This window comes from Colius striatus, chromosome 3 (genome assembly GCF_028858725.1).
Source record: "Colius striatus isolate bColStr4 chromosome 3, bColStr4.1.hap1, whole genome shotgun sequence".
NCBI classification, from domain to species: Eukaryota; Metazoa; Chordata; class Aves; order Coliiformes; family Coliidae; genus Colius; species Colius striatus.
The window spans coordinates 9,299,466-9,317,958 of NC_084761.1; the positions used below are offsets into that span (position 1 = coordinate 9,299,466).

The 18,493-nt window shown below is 48.8% G+C and overlaps 1 protein-coding gene across 1 annotated transcript; it reads right to left on the minus strand.

Moving 5' to 3' along the window:
- Positions 1-12,178: 12,178 nt before the first annotated feature.
- ITPRIPL2 (ITPRIP like 2) lies at positions 12,179-18,003 on the minus strand. Its single transcript, XM_061991997.1, has 2 exons — positions 17,883-18,003; positions 12,179-17,495 (listed from the first exon to the last, which is right to left on the minus strand). The coding sequence occupies exons 1-2, from the start codon at positions 18,001-18,003 to the stop codon at positions 15,901-15,903; spliced, it is 1,716 nt and encodes a 571-aa protein (XP_061847981.1). The 3' UTR covers positions 12,179-15,900.
- Between the last annotated feature and the right edge of the window lie 490 nt (positions 18,004-18,493).

Consider the following 18,493-nt stretch of genomic DNA (forward strand, 5'->3'; position numbering starts at 1 on the left):
AAGATGCTGTGAACGCACCTGAGTTTCGTCAAGGATGCGGTTGGCTTATGAGCTTGAACGAGTAAAGTTGAAACATACATCCTCACATCTTCCCAAGCCAAGATGAGGAACTGGAGTAAGGAGCGAGCTTTTAACGCATAGACCACGCTGAGCAGCATGCTGCTTGGCTTCGTATACCTGTGCTGACACCTCAGAGCTCAGCCAGCAGCAGGGCAGGAGGGGATGTGGTTCAGTCATGGCCAACATGGGTAGGTTGGACCTGGAGAGCACAAGTAGGAAAGTGCTCTTCTGAGGTCAAACTTTTAAAATGGGAAAGCACAGGAAAGGTGGAGATTTAGGGCTGTTCCTTGATGCCACACAAAGGCTTCCCAACATGCTGCTCTGAACAAAGGCTTCTGTCCTCAGTTTAAGGGGAAACTCTCCTGCTACGCTTCTGGCACCTTCCTGTCACATGGATTTACGCTAAACCCTAGGTAGAGGAAAGAGGCAGTGGCTTACGGCTCTAGGCCAGATGGACAGTCAGCAGTTGTGTGCTATAGGGCTCTTCTCTGGTTCACAACAGCCCTGTTATGTTCCAGTTTACTGTGGTGAACGGTGAAAACACTGGAATGTTGCTCGCTGCTCTGGATAAGGAGATATGTACAGCTTCAGCTGTTGGCCAGCCCAAAAACACTGGTCACTACTGCTCCCTGTGGTAAGGAGGGAATTGCTGAGGCAGGATGGCTTTGGAAAGCTCTTGCATTACTGAGCTCATTAAATGGCCCATTGAAGTTCTCATCGGATTCAATGCAAGACTCACAATGACTTCCGTGGGAAGGGCCGTGCTCTGAATTAGAAAAAATGAATTCTCTTTTTCCCCAGAGAGAGCAGCTACAACTTTAGAAGAATAATTGCCACAGTGAAGATAAGCAAGGGAAAAAAACCCCTAGCCTGGAGTACTTACTGTTTCAGGCAGTTTTGAGCATACGATTAAACTGTGGTACAAGTTGTTTGTCAATTTTTTAATTCCACTTCTTTCCAAGTGCCAGTGTTTAAAATGTCAGCCTTTGCTTTGAATATCGTTGCTGTTTTCATCTTGACTCACCACCACCTTGATGCAGCTTGCAAGTAAGGGAACACATGGGGGGGTTACTTTTAGATATTGCAACATAGTGGAGAGAAGTTTAAACTTTCCAGATAGATTTTTTTTGACTCCTTAAAGGTGGAATGCTGTGACTCACAAAAAGCTATGGCATGCCTCACTGTATAAACATGGTGTGCAGATTTGTACTTACTGCTTTAAAAGCATTTAGGACAGAGAAAGATCAAGTACTGCATCAATTGTCAACACCTTTTTCATTTTGACATACAAGCATTATGAACCTGAAAAGAAGAGCAGAACAAGTTTTATAGGGGAGTTCACTAATGCCATTGATTTTTACGTGGAAAAATACCTTCTTTTTATCCCCACATACTTTAGTAGCAGACTGTAGCACAAAGCTATAAGATAGATGTGCTTCTCTTGCACACTCACACATACACATGCATTTAAGTGCCTTTTTACACTGTTGCATGAAGGCTTTTAGATGACATTCTCCCAGCACATACATCTGCTGAGCAAACACAGCTCTAACCCAAGCAATATGATGGATTAGAAACAGCAGACAGGTGGTTATTGTACAATCTAATTTCAAATCTGCATATGGCTGATGCTCTGATTAAGCTCTGCTTTTACAGCACTCAGAATAAACAGACCCATTTGACATGATGACAACATAACCTTTGGATGTCCTTTGCTGCGCGCTCTGTGTCTGATAAGACACATTCCATACTTCCCACATGTAATGGCTGCAATGCAGATGGCGAGGCTTGAAATGCAAAGTTTCCATGCAGAAAACAAGGAAATTAACACTGCTCTTGCAGAATACGATTTTAGGATACATTTCTATTCTTATTCATATTCATACACATCGGGAATAACAACAGCTACATCCAGAGCATGGGCTCGAATCATTACAACCAGCCCAGCAAGTAGCAAAATCTGCCTCCAGCACAGCAAATCACTTCAGCAGCTTCTCAGACAAACCAGACCCAGGGCTGCTGGTATTCAAAATGCCACGTCTGCATGTGTTTTCTAAACCTTAGTCAAAGAATTTCATCTGTGTTGTGCCTTGAAGTTAAGGGAGAGGAACATCACTCTGAAAAAGTGAAGGAAGGGGAAGAGGAAGAGGAAGGGGAAGGGGAAAGAAATGTGATGGCTATTTCAAAGGATTTCCATTTGAATCCTCCCAAAGCAATTGGCAGTGCTTTCTGCTGCAAGGGGGAAAGTGAGGAGAAAAGTGGTGGTGCAAGATAAGATGAGATGTCTTACTCTGCTGTTCCTATGCCAAATCCTTATCATCATCACTTGAGCCTGCTGGAATAGCCAGCTACCATTCTGACTAAAAATAAGCTTCTTATCTCCAGATGTGTTTATAGATGACAAACCATTGTAGCTGTGCTTCCCCACTGCTGTTGGCAGCCCATAAAGGTCCAGCTTCTCTCATCATGACAGGATTAGCTTTGTTTCCCCACAGCATCATCTCTCCAACAAAGGCATCTTGCATTCACTCTTCCAGAGCCATCTCAAGTAACGTGTTTGTCTCCTTGCAGGTTTCATGGAAATGCAGTTTCCCCTCTGTGCTTTTTCAGGCTTTCTTCTGCCTTGTTTGTACCTCGAAGAGGCAAGTCCAGGAGGTTTTATTCAAGACGTTCTGGGCAACCAGGAGCAGAACTGGCCCCACAACCTTCACTCAAGAGAGACAAAGGGCTAGTGGGCATTGACATAGAGCCCCTGAGCAGCAAACTGGCACACAGAGCAGAGCAAACTGGGTAGGTACCTCTATCTGGCAGTGCAAGCCAGGCTCTTGCACTCTCAGTAGATCTGAGAGCAGATCTGCTTTAGTTGCCAAAGTAGAAAGCAGAAACTCTACTCACCTGCCTTTACCCAGCTGTGTACCCAGCAGAGACCTGGCACATGGTGGGGGCAAGAGGGATTGCTGGGTTTGCAGCAGGACAGCTCTGCCTTGCTGGCCCCACACCCCAGGCTTTCGGCAGCACAGATTAGCTTTGACTTTACTGTAGAAACCTGTATTTATTGTAGTTCTAGGGCTGACTCAGTGTCAGGGTCTGTGTCATGCTTTGTTACAAGTGCAGAAGGTGCTTGATGTGAGCAGAGTTGTGCTTCCTGCTGCTGGCAAAGGTGGACACTAAACCTTGCCAGCTGCCACCCAAGCTCATCTGCTGATCCCTTCAGTGCCTTCTCCCAAATTCCCACCTAGCAGCATGGCCAGACAGCTTTGCTGGGAGTAGAGAAAGGCTACCCTCTTCTCCCATACCATTCCTGCTGTGCTCCAGGGCTCAGCAAGAAGCTTGGGCCCCAGCACCTCCAGCCCACGCTCCAGCCCCTTGAGGCATGCAGAGGTCATAGCAGCGGGACTTGTGCCAGCAACGATGCAGTTTCCAGCAGGAACCGGGCTGACATCAGTGTGACTGACACAGATTCCAGCTAGTGACAAAACGGGAACCTGCTACAACCCATTTCCATGATTCATCCAGCCTTTGGTCTCAACTGCCTTTAAATCAGCTCACCAAGCCCAGTGACACCTGTGAATCTGCCCGATTTGAAGCCATGATACCATTTCCCAGGCTTCTGCATTTTCAGTAGCCAACTCTTCTTCAGATTTCATTGCTTTCACCTCCTCCTTCTCAGCAGTATTCCTAAGCTCTTATCCCTTTCTGGTTTGGCATTACCTACCCCAGGATCTCCCTCTTGTCACGTCTGCCCCAGTGCTGCCCTGGGCTGTTTCTGTGCCCTGGGGCACACTCTGCTTTGCTTCAGAAACAGCAGCTGCTGATGCTGCATCTTCTGCTGCACGCCTGGGTTATTAACTGGCCACCTGGCAGCTCCCTAATTGGCAATATCAGTAAAAGCACATTCTTCTCTTTTCTTAAGTCTCCAGCTAAAGTGGCTAAATTTGAAATCCTCAGATCCTCATTGCCTCATATAATTTATAATGGCCTTGCTTATGCCATAAAAAATACAGGTACCCTTGCACTCACATGCTTTCTATTTTGTCTTTAACATCTGTGCTGGCAGGGAACCGAATAACACAGCACAATCTACTAAAGCTATTCCTATAGTAAACAGAGATAAAAAGCACAGCCAAAGGGCAGGCAGCCTCTGAGGAGGCAGGCACTGCATATTATTGTATCAAGCCCTCGAACCCAAGTCGCTGCTCACAGGAAGCCTGTCCCTGAGAGAGCCCTCACTGCTGGGTTCCAACATGCTGACCGCATCTCAGCACTGTGGCAGCAGAGCCCTCAGCGGTGTCCCATCGTGCCAGGAGGGTCAAGCAGCTGAAGGCAAACGGGGCTACAAAGATGATCAGGGGATTTGAACATCACTCTGATGAGGAAAGACTGCAGGAACTGGGGCTGTTTAACCTGGAGAAGATAAAACTGAGGGGGGATCTCATCAACACTTACAGGTACCTAAAGGGTTGATGTCAAGAGGATGGGGCAACATTTGTTGTGTCCAGCAACAGGACTAAGGGTAATGGACATAAGCTGGAACACATGAAGTTCCACTTAAATACAAGGAAAAACTTCTTTACTGTTCAGGTGAGGGAGCTCTGGCCCAGGCTACCCAGGGAGAGTGTGGAGTCACCTTCTCTGGAGGTTTTCAAACCCACTTGACAACGTTCCTGTGTGACCCAATCGAGGTGAACCTTGCTTTAGCAAGGGATTGGACTGGATGGTCTCTGGAGATCCATTTTCAACCCCAGCCACTCTGTGATTCATGAAGCAGTGACTGCTGGGACACACGTTTAAAGATGAATTTGAGGTCATGTTCTTTCAGTGACCTAATTATGCAATAAGGACAGGGCCTCTGTGGCCTGTGACTCAGCGGCTTGCAGGGTCCCCCCACCCCTGATGTGGTACAATTTCAGCAGCAGGAGAGTCCCCTGGAGACGGCACAGCACTGCCAGGACTCTTCTGCTTTGGAACTCACTCCTTGCATTGAGGCCAAAAAAGCTTGGATACGCTATGCTTTGGGTCATGCTAAAAAGCCTGGAGTATTTTGAGACTTCCGAGGAGAAAACATTGTATTTATAGGGAAGTTCAGTTTTTCAGTTGCTTTTGTAATTCATTTTCTTTACAACTGGTTTATTCAAGCTGTGGGGCTGTGGAATTAACTGCTAGATTTCTTTTCCAGGCTCACGTGTCTGTTTGCAGACATAGGAAAGAGCTATTTTTGTCATATAAATCATTACAGAGAGAATATCTCACGGTCCCCACTGAAGCAAATTCCTATGGAAAAGACTCTGTTTTTAAAGACATTTTTTACTTAGTATTTGTTTTAATCTAATGACTGAGAAATGAGCAACATCAGCCATTCTGAAGCTGAAAAGTAGTATCCCAGCTTCTCAGGAAGACAAATTCAGCAGAACAAAAGTCATTCCTACCAAGAGGAGCCGGGTGGGAGCTGCAGACATGGCTTCCCAAGCTCTGGGGGATGCAGTGTGACCTTGACAAGGAGGACTGAACAAATAGGGGACAGAACCCACGTCCCCAAATTGACACAACTTTAGAGGTAAAGATACTCAAGATACTTTCAGTGCTGATCTTGAAAAGAGGATATCTAAAAAGGTCAGAGTGTGGGATCTCTGTGAGGCTGAGGATAAAAGATAAATGTTGAGAGCTCTGGTTGTGTTACAAACTCAGGAATTACTTATTTTAGAACAGTCTCATCCCCTGGAAGTTGTTCAAATGACTGTGGTACAACTCTACCCATTTGATTAACACTAATTTATTGGCAGAATTTTAAATGTTCCTTTCCTATTCAGATGAACATTGACAACAGTATCAAACCTTCAACGAGGCTGGGGAGACATGGGCGTTTGCAGTTTTCTCCTCTCCAGCAGTGGCCTAAAGACGTAAGTGAACACAGAAACAGATGTGGTCAAGCACGCTTTGTCTTCAACTACCTCAGCAAGGCTTTGTAACTGAGCCCTGGGGCTGTGCAGCTGCAAAATGTAGCACAAGTTATGCAAAAACATTTAAATATGGCTGGTAAGAGAAAAGCTTTTAAATTATGAAACAAATGACCAAAGCAGAAAAACAGAGATTGCTTAAAGCTCGTGAGAAAAAGAAGCAAACAGTATTGACAGCAATAAAATCCAGTTCTGAGCTACGAAGGTTCAGCTATGGGAATGAGTTTAGGATCATTCAGCTGCAAATACCAAATCATGATTTACAAAGACATGCCCATGTTGACTTCAGCATTCAACAGGTTCAAAAGGCCAGGACTATTTTTACTACAAAAGGTTCCGTTTCCAATTGTCCTGCTGCAGCAGCAGAGACTGTTACATCTGGTTTTCTCATCTCTTTAAGCAGATGTGCAAAATACTGTTATTACACAGTAGAGCTAAACTTGGTGGGTTAAAGGAATCATTTTCATTTTAAAGCATTGAAGTGCTGCAGCTGAGAAATAAATGCACTTACTAAATATTTCTGCCTCGCAGGGACCTTGGTTTCACCCATCTGTTTCTGTTGTTGGAATCATTTTCCCTCCTCCCTATTCCCATGTGTTTGGTCTGTGGTGTTTTCACTGGGATGCAGCTCTGCTGAAGAGGGAGGCTGCAAACCCAGTTAAAATGCAACCAATATAAATGATGCGAGTCCTTTCTGAATTACAATTTCCTTCTCATGAGAGATCTTTTCTCGGGGCACTAATGGAAACCAAAATCATTACACACAGCAACACACTGTGCTCTCTGCCATTCAGATTCAGAGTCACACTTGGAAAGCAAACCTATCTTCATCACAGACTGAACCAACCACACGTGCACAAGTCTGCTCAGCTCCAGGTGACAGAATTCCTCCTTGCCCCTGGGTATCTGACTGAAGAAAGCTGTTCTTGCAGATTAGAGGGTAACATGTTTGCTCTTGGGTTTGCACCCTGTTTTACACAGGCAGCAGTACGTTCTATTCCTTCCCCCCACATCATTCCCAGCAACTTGCAGTTGTTGAAGTGATGCTGTCAGGGAATCACAAGTGTCTGTGCTCCCGAGCAACATCCTGTCCCTACCTGCTGCCTCATCCCACTGTGCCAATAGCACGACCTGCATCACCTGCCATCACAAGTGACAAATTGTATGCCTGCTGACCTCAGAGAAGCAATATAGTTGAGTCAAGGACTGCATTAGTCCTTTCCCAAGGAAGGAAGCATACTTCTCTTCCCTGCAGCATCTCTTTTATGGCATTGAACTGGGGACCTTCTTAGCAATGCAAGTTAAGTTTCCAAGAAGAAAGGGGAGGAAAGTAAGTTGTATGTGAGCCCTGGCTTCCTCCCCCACTGGCAGGAGCTGAGCAGCAGTGGCCAGAGAACCATCACCACCTTGGCCCTGCTCTGCCAGTGAAAGGTTATGAAAATACTGTGCAGTGGGAGAAGGCAGTTATCCATCTGCTCTCTCTGCTGCAAGGGCCTGTCTCCTCTGCAAGCCCAGAGCCATCACAACAGGGAAAAACCTGCTGAAAACAAACCCTTGCTCCTGAGGGGCAGAGATGTTGCCAGAGCAGCCAGGACAGTGTATCCCAGTGTGTGCAGGCTCGTACCTGAATGATGAATTTCACCACCAAAACGACCCTTTTTCAGGCAGCAGACATTGTACCCCTCCAGCTGCCAGAGATGGGTGGGCATCCCTTTCACCAGCTGACATTTCAGAAGGCAGAAAGCAATGCTCAATCCACATCTTCTTCCACAAAAGCTACAAGCCTGGAATGCTTTGGCTGGAGAAGTTAATGCAAATCCCAGTCAGCCCTTGGAAAAGCCATCATGTTTTCCATTGAGGGCTGACTCTTCTGATGATCATCCAGTTAGCTGCCATCTTCTCCAATGTGATGTCCCTGCCCCCTCCTTGCAGCATAACTGCTACATTCCCTGCTCTCATCTTTCTCCCACCATCTCCCCACAGATTATCTGTATGGATGCTTCTGTTGTCCCTGTAAGTTGGATACTAATTTCATCCAGCAGCTTCTCATTATAATTAGCTCCTAATTGCCACAACACAGGGATAGTTTTTGGCAGGCCATTAACAATTCTTCCTTGATGAATTATTTGAGTGTCAAAAGCTCGTTATGTGCCCCTATAAACATTTTGGGTAATGAGAGGCAAACTTAAAACACCACAGCTCAACACAAGCTCTGCACAAAACATTTCTATGGTTTCCTGGAGCACCAGTAGCATTTCCAAGGAGCAAACCACAGGATTGTTTTTTGCATTTTCCTATCAGCCTCCCTCCCTCTGGCACCCACCATTTCTCTGTTCTGAAAGTGGGAACATTTTAAGGAGCTCTTGTAAAATGTGGGGGGTAAATGCCATGTTAAAGTTGCATTGCTGCTGCTCTGCTGGAATTGGTGCACTCACCCAGGTGCAGGACATCAAGAAGACTCTGCCCTTCAAGGTAGACTCTCAAAGAACCCAGAAATAAGTGGACCATTTGAAGAAGGTCATCCTTAGGCACATACAAAGCTTTGGCCAAGCCTTGCATTGTTCCTGAGCAAGTTAAAACTCCTGCAAGATTTGAAAATGGCCACTTTGCCCAATTTGTACCAAGATCTCCTGTGCTCTCACAGTAGAGGTTACAGCTGAGTGCCAGCGCACTTTATTTAGTCATGTGCCAGGGCAGCAGTGAGGAGAGAGAGGGCTGATGGTGGTTTACCAGGTAATGCCTCCCAGGGACTGTGCCTCCTCAGGCAGCCAGCCTGCCAACACAGGCACTTCCAGGTCTGTTTGCAGCACTCTAGAAAACACCACACTGAAATGAACAGGGAGAAATGGGTTTATTGGTTTGTTGGAGGCTACTGCTCCTGTTCTCCTCCCCAACAGCATCTTTTTTTCTTTTTTATTGCTATCCAGGAGATGTCTTTAGTTTTGGTAGGGTCTGGATGGCTGCTGAGCTCAAGTAGCTTCTGGGAAAACACTTACGGGCTCTTATAGAACTAATTTTTTGGAGAAGTGCCCATGATTCACAGTCCTTATGACTAGCAAGCTTCTCCTTTTTGAAACACACTTGAAGAAGCCTCCAAGGGTGTAGGACAAAAGGAGATGCTCAGAAGGCACACTAACACCCCCATAGGACCACCTCTTTAGCAGCAGCCCCTCCACCAGCAGCCAGACCCAGAGCTGAGAGCCCTATGAAAAAGAAGCTGGAGGAAGCCGCTGACCAAAGGTCCCCACAGACACCAAGCCTGCACAACCTCATCAAAATGAGGAAAGGTCTGTAACCTGCCCCTCCACTGGCTGATGTCTGTGTGCCTGAACGTGGTCCTAGGAGGAGAACTTCCAAGAAGCAGCAAGAATATATTCCTAAATGCATTGCACAGCCCAGAGAAGTCTTTTGCAACAGAAATAGAAGAATGACTCATTTCCTCTGTAGCTGCTGCTCCGGCGCTTCGCTTGCACAGGCAGCGGAGCAGCTCCTCGTGCCATGCCAGCAGGACCTGGGAAACTCAAGAGCAGCTCTCAGGATGTGTAAAGCTAGCTGAATTTTGACCAGGACTTGTCTTTCGAACCACTGATCCCAGCCTGTCATCTGAGATAGCACAGGAGACAGATCTGCAGTGTACCCAAACGCTCCCTCCTTTGATCTGAGTTCTGCATTTCAGCATTTGCATTTTGCATGGAGTAAACCACTGGCAGAGCAAGCCAAGAGTTGCCCTCTCCTTTGCCCTCCCCTGAAGCATGGCTAGTAAGCACACTGGTTTGCCAGTGAATTCAGCTCTTATCTTCTCCCCTAGTTAAACTGGAAAGAAGCAGATGGAAATAGCAGTGGAGAAGTGGGCTATCTTGTTGGATTTTGCTACTGTACTTCCTCTGTTTCTACAGCTACCAGGTCTCTATCAGAGACTCTTGAAAGCAACTCTTCCTCTTTCTTCACTAGGAATCCAGCATAAGGGTAATTTTTCTTTTGTAATTTGATAGCTAGTAACCTTCACAGCATAATCCTCCTACCTTCTGTCTCCTCCTCACCTCCCATTTTTTTTTCCCTGCTCAAGTCATTGTATGGACTCTGTGACAGGGACAGAAGCCAACAGAGGATCACAAAAATACTAACAGATCTTTATTACATCCAGTCCAGAGAACTGAGTATTCTCTCTGCAGCTTTGGCCCTGGTTTGGGGGCAGGGGGAATTCCCAGGGGTCTCAAGAAATGCAGCCTGTAACTTGAGTCCACAGAAATGTTCTGCATCTCTGTACCAGCGCTGCTCTCCTCTAAGAGGAAAAAAAATAAGGCTTCCTTAATGCAGCAGAGTGGTGCCCGATGACATTTGATGCATGTGCATTTGTAACAACCTTTAAGAGTTCTGCATGTGTATGGTCCTTTGAATCCTAGCAGGCTGCTGCACAGGCACAGAACATACGTTACCTACAGCCCTGCTGCCCATCAACTGGTTTGGTGCTTTGAATCCCTCATGAGGTCGTTTCAAATGTGCTAAGTCTTGGTTACATATTTAAAAGAAGACACTACAGGCATAGACATGAGAGCACAGGTAGTCTCTTAATTGGTAGTCTCTTAAAAACACTCAGAAACCCACAATGGTAATATGATGTACAGGCAGCTCTACGGGCAGCCCTCCACATCCTGCTTACTTCAGAGCTGTGAGCTACTCAGAGCCCTGGGGAAGCAGAACACTGTGCTCTGAAGCATCAGCAAGGACTCAGGGTGAATCCAGAGGCTTCAAGGAGTGCAAGTCCTGGGCTCTACATAGACCACCAGATTCCTAGTGCTATCAGCTCAACAAAAGTAGGGCTGGCTGCTTCTCTGGCAGCTGCTCAGATTGTCATCAGTGAGAATGGCACATACCTCAGGGAAAGCTCAGCAGGCAGTCAAAGAATCGACATAGGAAATAAACCAACCTAGAAAAGCAAATTTCTTGTGCCTGAACTCTTCTGGAGCCTCATGAAAATGGGATGCACAAACAAGAGTCCCTTCTGCTCCAGGCAGCAGTAACTTGCATTAGCAGTACTTAATCAGCAACTTGCTACTGACCTTGGCTGCGTTACAAGGAAAGTATTTGCACAGGGATGGAAATGTTTTAAACAATTTATCCAATGAGTTGGATGCAAACAGGCTTCCCTTTAAACACCAAGCATGCAAGTCCTTAAGGCAGTTAATTTCTTGTTAACAGATTTATCATGACAGGAAACCCCCATGTTTAACGATTTTCTGCTGAATAGAAACTTGGGCTTCAAACAGAGAAATATTTCAAAGCAAGGAATGAATGGAGACCAGAGGATGGCTATTGCTTTTAAAGGAAGCCATTAATAAGAGATAATGTTATTAAAGAGGTGAAGATCTAAATATGCTTCCTTGGCGCTGACTCGGGTGACTGAGTGTTGACACTGGAGGCATGACATTCCTCCAGTCTTGGCCAGCGAGAAGGCCAGTGCCAGCTGGCCTGCCTCAGTGCTGCACCAACTGCTGCCCCTCCTACAGAAGCTACTCCCTGCAAGGCAAGAGGCAGGCACACAAAGATCTGGAGATAGTTATTTTCGGTACAGCTTTGATTTAATGATTAAAAACCTTGGGGTCTTGCTGTTAATTCATTCTTCAGTAGGGTACACTAGTGTGTGTAGTTCTGGCATCTTACCAAAGCCTAATGAAGCACAGGTAACTTGATGGCCCATCCACACAACTCCTGCTGCCTTCAGCAGGACTTTTTCCATATTTAATAGAGCGTGACCTATGCAGTTTGGAAGGGAGATGAGTCTGTACCTGCCACACTGAAAAGCTCCCACAGCTACTGTGAAATGAAGTCCTGGGTCTTCATTAAGCACCAGAAAAAGCAGATTTTATGTAGTGACCTGGAGACAAGAGAAACAAGAACTGAATCCTTCTTCATCTCTGATGAAAGCAGCCACAAGCACTCCATTTCAAAAGGCAGCGACACCACAGCGGGTGCCAGCCGTGCTCCTGGCTCTCCTCCCGGATCCCTCTGCTCAAGTCCCAAGGCGTGCACTTCCTGCTTTCCCGTGGCTTTCCCACTTTAGTAGTCTCCTCCTGAAGAGCACAAACCTGCCCATCAGAGTTTTGTGGCTGCAGGGAGCTTTCACTGAAGAAAGATAACAGGGAAATGAAATCTCGAGGCAGGGATGCTTTAAACAGCTGTTTATTACTACAGTGAAATATTAAAACAAACCCATCAGCTTTTTATGGAAACAGTAAAAAGTGCAAAAATACTTTGGAATTAAATAGGAAATGAATGTATAAACGTTTCATTAACATGGGCTGACACTTTGAACCTATAAACACTTCTTTTCTAAAAAAAACAACCCCACAATAGCAGCTGAACACTTTAATCTTTGGTCTGATTCTTAACCAGCAAAAAAGAATTGTACCAACAATGTCCACTGCAAACAGGCACTTAGAATTTACATTATTCTGCAGAGATTCAAAATCAAAAGAGGAATGTTTTTGAGATATTCAGTCAGGTAAGAAATAATGATGTCTTTGAGAAGTACAGGGCGTATTTTGATACAAAGTGAAGTCACACATACGTATTTTGGTTCTGTAACTAAACTTATTCTCTTGCAGGTGTGACTCCCCAATTAATATTGATTAAACCCCACTTCATTTGCACTGTCTTTGCAATCAGGCTGCAGATAGAGAGAACCAAGAACTCACATTAGTGCTAGGTCACATGCTCCTTCTTCTGTGTTTGTGTTTCAGTTTCCACACACAGAAGCAACCATGCTGAGCCTAAGATACAACACAACAGTCACGACCTTGACAACTATGCATTCGTAACCTTGCTCTGTGTACAGTATCCACGGGCTAGGAGAGAGGGAGAAGGCAAAAGGCACACAGAATTCCTCACATAAGTCAAATTCTCTGTACACCTCCTCACAGATAAGGCTCTGTAAGATCCCCAGCACACTGCAGGTACTAGTGATGTCATGGTTGTTGTGGAACAGGACGAATGCTGTAACAGAACCCAACTTTTTATCAGCTCCTTTTGTGAGTCATATTCATGAATGCATGCTTTATAGCAGATAAAAGAAAACACTCTTCATATCTCAGTTGGACATCAGAGCCACAAGTTAGTCTAAGAGATTTTCTCAGACCTCCCACCAACTGCATGCACATTGCCCCCTCTCCTCAAGAAAGTCTGCCCAAGCCGAAGGTTCTTAAAACAAATGCATACATTTTCTCCCATCACTGGCCTCGCTGAGCAAAAGCTCACACTGCTAGCCTCCAAGGCTAAAACAAACTGAAAGTTTGTCTCAATGTTCAGCCCTGATAAATTCAACCACGTTGGAAATACTGTCAAAGCAAAACCCACTTGGATCTCTTCTTCCAACACTCCAAATCCACCTTGCTTTCAATAGCTCTCCTCCAATTTTATCTCTATGTCCTTTGACTTGTTTACAGTGTGTCTTCACTGAGACTTTACCATCACTCTCACTCACTCCACAGCCCAACTTTCATTTTCTAAACTATTTATATCCTCCACCATCTCTCCTTGTCATGCACTTCCTGGTGCAACTGTCTTTTCCTGGCATGACTGCATTTCAGTGAGAAAGTTCTGTTACAGATTTCCATGTCTTGCAGCAACACTAAACACATGCCAAATGTGCATCCCTTTTTCAGAGAAAAGATCACACTTGCCTGAGGTGTAAGCAAACTAATAGCTGACTGAAGTGGTTGTGATGCCAGATTAACAGCTAAAGGGGTTTTACATCACGAATCCAGGCAGCCACTGTACCCTGGGCTGGTCATCTAGTCCTTCTTTGGGCAAAAGATTCAATGGCACTGATTGCAGAACTGCATCTTATTTCAAATACCAAGTAACACAAGTCTGCAAAAAAATAGCACAGATCATGGTCTACTACCAAAAAAAGAGATAAAACCAAAACACCAAGGTAGCTCACTTAGCCTTAAATACCATGTGCAAAGATCATTTGATCAATACTACCTATAAATACACTGTTTGTAGAAAGAAGCAGAGCTTCATATATAAAAATAACCCAACTTGCGGGTGTGACCTATGCTATAATTACCTGAAAATACGACTGCAAGAGCAGTTGAAATAGACAGGAGTAGGCAAACATCTGCCTAGGGAGTGTTTCCATTTACAAAAATAGACTTTTATAAAGCTTCATAGATTATGGAAATATTTGGTTGGTGCTCTGATGCACAGAACTCTGAATAAAGCACACTGGTATCTTTGTGTACATCAGGGAACATATCAGTAACTTCAAGTTATCCTAAAGCTTCCCAAAACTTACACTTGGTCATTTATAATTCACTTCTGGCTGCTCACCTAGGACATGGTACAGTGGGTAGTAAGGCACATGGTCCTGAAGGCCAGCAATTCAGCAACACACTTTGGGTCTTAATGTATCAAATACTTATCAGGTGACCCAATAAAGCAAGGATTTGAAATCCTGAATTTGCTGAAACCCTGGGACACATCAGGTTCCTGTACACTAGGTACCTGCCCCAGCAGCTAAGGACACTTGTGGAGCTGGTTGTGTTACAACTGGCCTGTCTACTCCAGCAACTGGGATACAGCCAGGCAAGAAGTGCTGATGAATTATCTGGCTGATGTTTGTATTTAGAAGACACCAAAATCCATAGCCTGAAACTGCCACTGTACCATGAATCAGTGCTAAACAATTCTGAAGTACCCTGAATTACTTCACTTCCTCCTTCCCACAAGAAGACAACAATTTGGTCATAGCACAGCATTCGAAAAACCCATCAAGTTATTTGGTCAAAACACTGCCATGATCAGACAACTGGTTAGGCAGTCATCCAAAAACCCCACCAAACTCCTACCGGCGAGCAGGAGGGCACAGCAGGCAGCTTACAGCACTGAGACTGGGACTGGTTTAAGGCTTGTTCCAAAAATAACACAGACTTTCTTAGTTTTATCATTGGTCCTTAAGGCAAGGCAAATTCTAAAGGAAATAATACTTGGAAATAGTAAAACTCACCAAAAACCTACAAATAAACAAACATCAGGGCAGTTCCTTAAAGGAAGCTCTTTTTTTCTTGGGATGATTCAAGCATCATTCCTTTAACAAAATACTAATACCTCCTGCCTAGCAACATTTAGTGCAGCCAATTATCCCAAAAGTAAGGCCTTTGTGAAAATAAAGTGCTATTTGTTTCCTTTTCTCTGCATTTCAATCCTTCAGTATAACCTTCACATGAACACTGGAACATGCAACTACATTCTGCATGTTGTTACTGGAGAGGTTTTGCTTCCCCCCTCCATTTGACGTTAACACACACGTCGTTGTTTCTGTTCAGCACAACGTATTCGATCGCACAGGGAATTCAGAGCACATCACTGAGCATTTCAAACTGATCCACACCCGTGCTCTAGCGCTTGCCATGGTTTAAGAGCACCTTGGTATGTTACGGGAGGGTGGGTTGGTTGTTCACACTTACAGGATTTTAAAACCCCACGTGGAATTTGCATCATAAAAGCACATCTCAGGAAAACGTCAGTTTTGCCACTAAGACAACAGTTTAACACCAGTTTCTGGAAACGACACCTTGAGCCTGTTAAAGTCAGGTTTGCAAACAGGCGACTGAATTTAACCCTTCTAAATTAAGGCATTTTCCTAGAAATGTCACAATTTTGCAATCAACAACCAATGAGATCAAAGAACAAGAATCACAACTTCATTCAGTCTCGGCTTCTGGTTTCTTAAGTTTTCTCAGGTCAGAGACAATGCCACAGGACCATATTTAAACGGTCCCCACCTTCCTCCGGCAGACACGGGCTCTCGACAGACCAGCAGGCTGGGAGTGTGCTGCCCTGGCAGGGCCCATGGCTGACACCGGCCCACGCGGCCGCCGGCTCACTCTCCCGGTGGCTCCTGCTTGGCCTCGGCGGCGTGTCGGCAGGGGGTGGGCACCGGTCGCAAGTACCGGGGGCTGCTGTACATCCTGATGACATGCGGGGCCTGGATCCAGGTGTTGATGAGCTGGAAGGCGGCCAGGTCCAGCGTGGGCCCATCAAAGGCAGCCAGCAAGTTCACAGGGGCGGCCTCCTTGAGGAAGCGGGGCAGTGCCACGGCCTCGGGAAGGCTGCCATTGCCCAGGAAGAAATGCATCAGCGCCTGCTTGCGCAGGCAGTCCCTGAGGTACAGCACCAGGTCCTCCAGCCGCTCCACCAGGAACCGCTCGTCCCAGGCCTCCAAGGGCCCCTGCAGCAGCAGAGAGAAGAGAGCCGTCTTCAGCACGTAGGAGGAGAGCACCCGGCCCCACTGGGAGCTGAAGGGCTCCTCCAGGCCCTGCCTGCGCAGGTCTCGCAGGCCCTTGAGGATCTGCAGGCACTTGAGGTGGCACGAGGCGGCCGGGGCCTGCTCCTTCAGCCAGCTCAGCAGCCGCTGCTCCTGCCGTGAGGTGTTCAGGACCCAGAGCGCCTCGGGGGCCGGGGCTGCCGGCGGGCCCTCGGGAGGCAGGGTCACGAGGTAGAGCGCGTCGCCGAGCGGGATGGCGGGGATGAGGCGCACGGCCATGGAGATGTGGCAGCAGACGTAGTCGGAGCAGGGCAGGATGTGCAGCGTGGGCGGCCGCCCGGGGAGCACCGAGAGGCTGACGCGGCAGCGGTCCTGCAGCCGGTACCGCACGGCGCCCAGGCACCGCTGCAGGTGGCCCTGGAACCACCGCAGCACCAGCCCCGACGAGAGGTGGCAGCGGCCCTGCAGCTCCACGCAGAAGCCGTCGGCGAAAGGCCGGTAGCGGCGGGGCCAGCCGGTCCGAGCCCGCAGGCCGCAGGCGAAGGCGCCGGAGCCGCAGAGGCCCGGTCCGTCGGCGCGGCGCGGCTGCGGCTCCAGGTGGGGCGGCAGCCGCAAGGGCACCAGGACGTCGAAGCAGTCGGGGCTGCGCACCTTGTGCTGCTCGTAGGCGCTGCCGACGCGCACGAAGTCCCCGCGCAGGCTGAGGGCCAGCGGGCCGGGCTGCAGCCCCTGCGCCTTGGCGGCGCGCACCAGCTCGGCCACGACGCGCCCGACGTGCGCCTTGCTGTGCCCCAGCACGTGCGGCGACAGGCGCAGCTGCCGCGCGTACAGACTCTCCAGCACGCCGCGCCGGGCCGCCGCCGCCGCCGCCCGCGCCCCGCCGCGCCTCGAGCCGCCGCCCGCCGCGCCGCAGCAGCGGGCCAGCAGGCAGCCCAGCAGCAGCAGCGCCGAGCCCTTCAGCAGCGGCACGGAGCTCGCCTCCGCCGCCTCCTCCTCCGCCGCCGCCCCGTCCCCGGCCGCGCCGCCGTGCAGGGCCTGGTAGAGGCAGAGGAGCGCGGTGCAGACCGCGGTCAGCAGCGGCCACAAGGCCCGCACGGTGAGGGTGTAGACGGGCGCGGCGCGGCGGGGGCTCGGGCCGCTGGGGGGGCAGCCGCCCGGCCCCGCGGGAGGGGAGCGCCCGCCCCCGCCGCCGCCCCCCTCCTCCGCCGCCCCTGCCGCCCCCAGCGCGGGCCGCGCCGCCGCTCCCCCCGCCCCGCCGCCGCCGCCCGCCCGCCCCTCCTGCCTGCCGCCGCGCCGCTGCCGGCCTTCCTCTTCCGAGGGGAGCGGCGCCGCGTCAGCCGCCGAGTGAGCTCAGAGGAAATGCCGCGGGCCCGGCGGCGGCGTGAGGGCCGGGGGCGGGGGCCGCCCGGGGGCCGGCGGGGCTGGGCCGGGCCGGGGCCGCCCGCGGGGCGGGGTGCGCCGCCGCCCGCCGAGGGAGCGCGGCCGCGCTCGGTGTGCCCGAGGCCCGAACCGCGCCCGCGGAGCCCCGGCCCTCCGCAGCCCGGGCGGCTATTTCCCTAAGGGCAGAGCCCGGCCGCCGCTTGCCGGGGGTCTCTCACCGCGGTCTGTCCGTACTGGTCCCGAAAGCGGAGCGACAGCCGCTCGGCGGGCACAGACGCGCGTTGCCGCGCCCGCCTCACCGCAACAGGACACGGGCGGGTTTGGGTGTGAAACTAGCATCGTGTATCTCCACATCAGGGAAGGGCTGTGTCGTTGAGGAGCGCTGCCGCCCGGGTGCTGGTGCCGTGTCACAAGCTCCATGTTACATGCTTTTCCTCAAATAAAAGCGTTTAAGGTCTGTCCCACTGCAGGGAGTCTCTGACGTTCACGGCTCTCCCTGGGGGTCGGGTGCCAAAGAGACCGTCACCATTAATTCCCCGAGGTGGGTAGGGTCGGCTGCTGTACCAACAGCTGCTTGCAGCTGTACCATTCAAAAACTTCATTTACTTTTATTTGTGCCCGAATAATTCAGATGCTGACAAAGTATAAGGGAAGAGAGAACCCCGTGAGAAGTTAACCTCTGCACAAACCAAATGGAAGAACTGAAGATCCATCAGAAGTATACACACAGGGCTATTTCAGGCATCATCCCAAAGCCCCAGTTATCAGAGCCAAACATGCAGGTCAGTACACGGGCACAAAAACATCACTGCACATGCAAAATCTCCAG

What these genes read in the sequence shown, in the direction of transcription:
- ITPRIPL2 (XM_061991997.1), bottom strand. Translation starts at nt 18,003, where the DNA reads ATGCTAGTTTCACACCCAAACCCGCCCGTGTCCTGTTGCGGTGAGGCG. An exon ending in ACCAGTACGGACAGACCGCG is followed by an intron (nt 17,496 to 17,882) that starts GTGAGAGACCCC and finishes TGGGGGCGGCAG; the next exon opens with GGGCGGCGGAGGAGGGGGGC.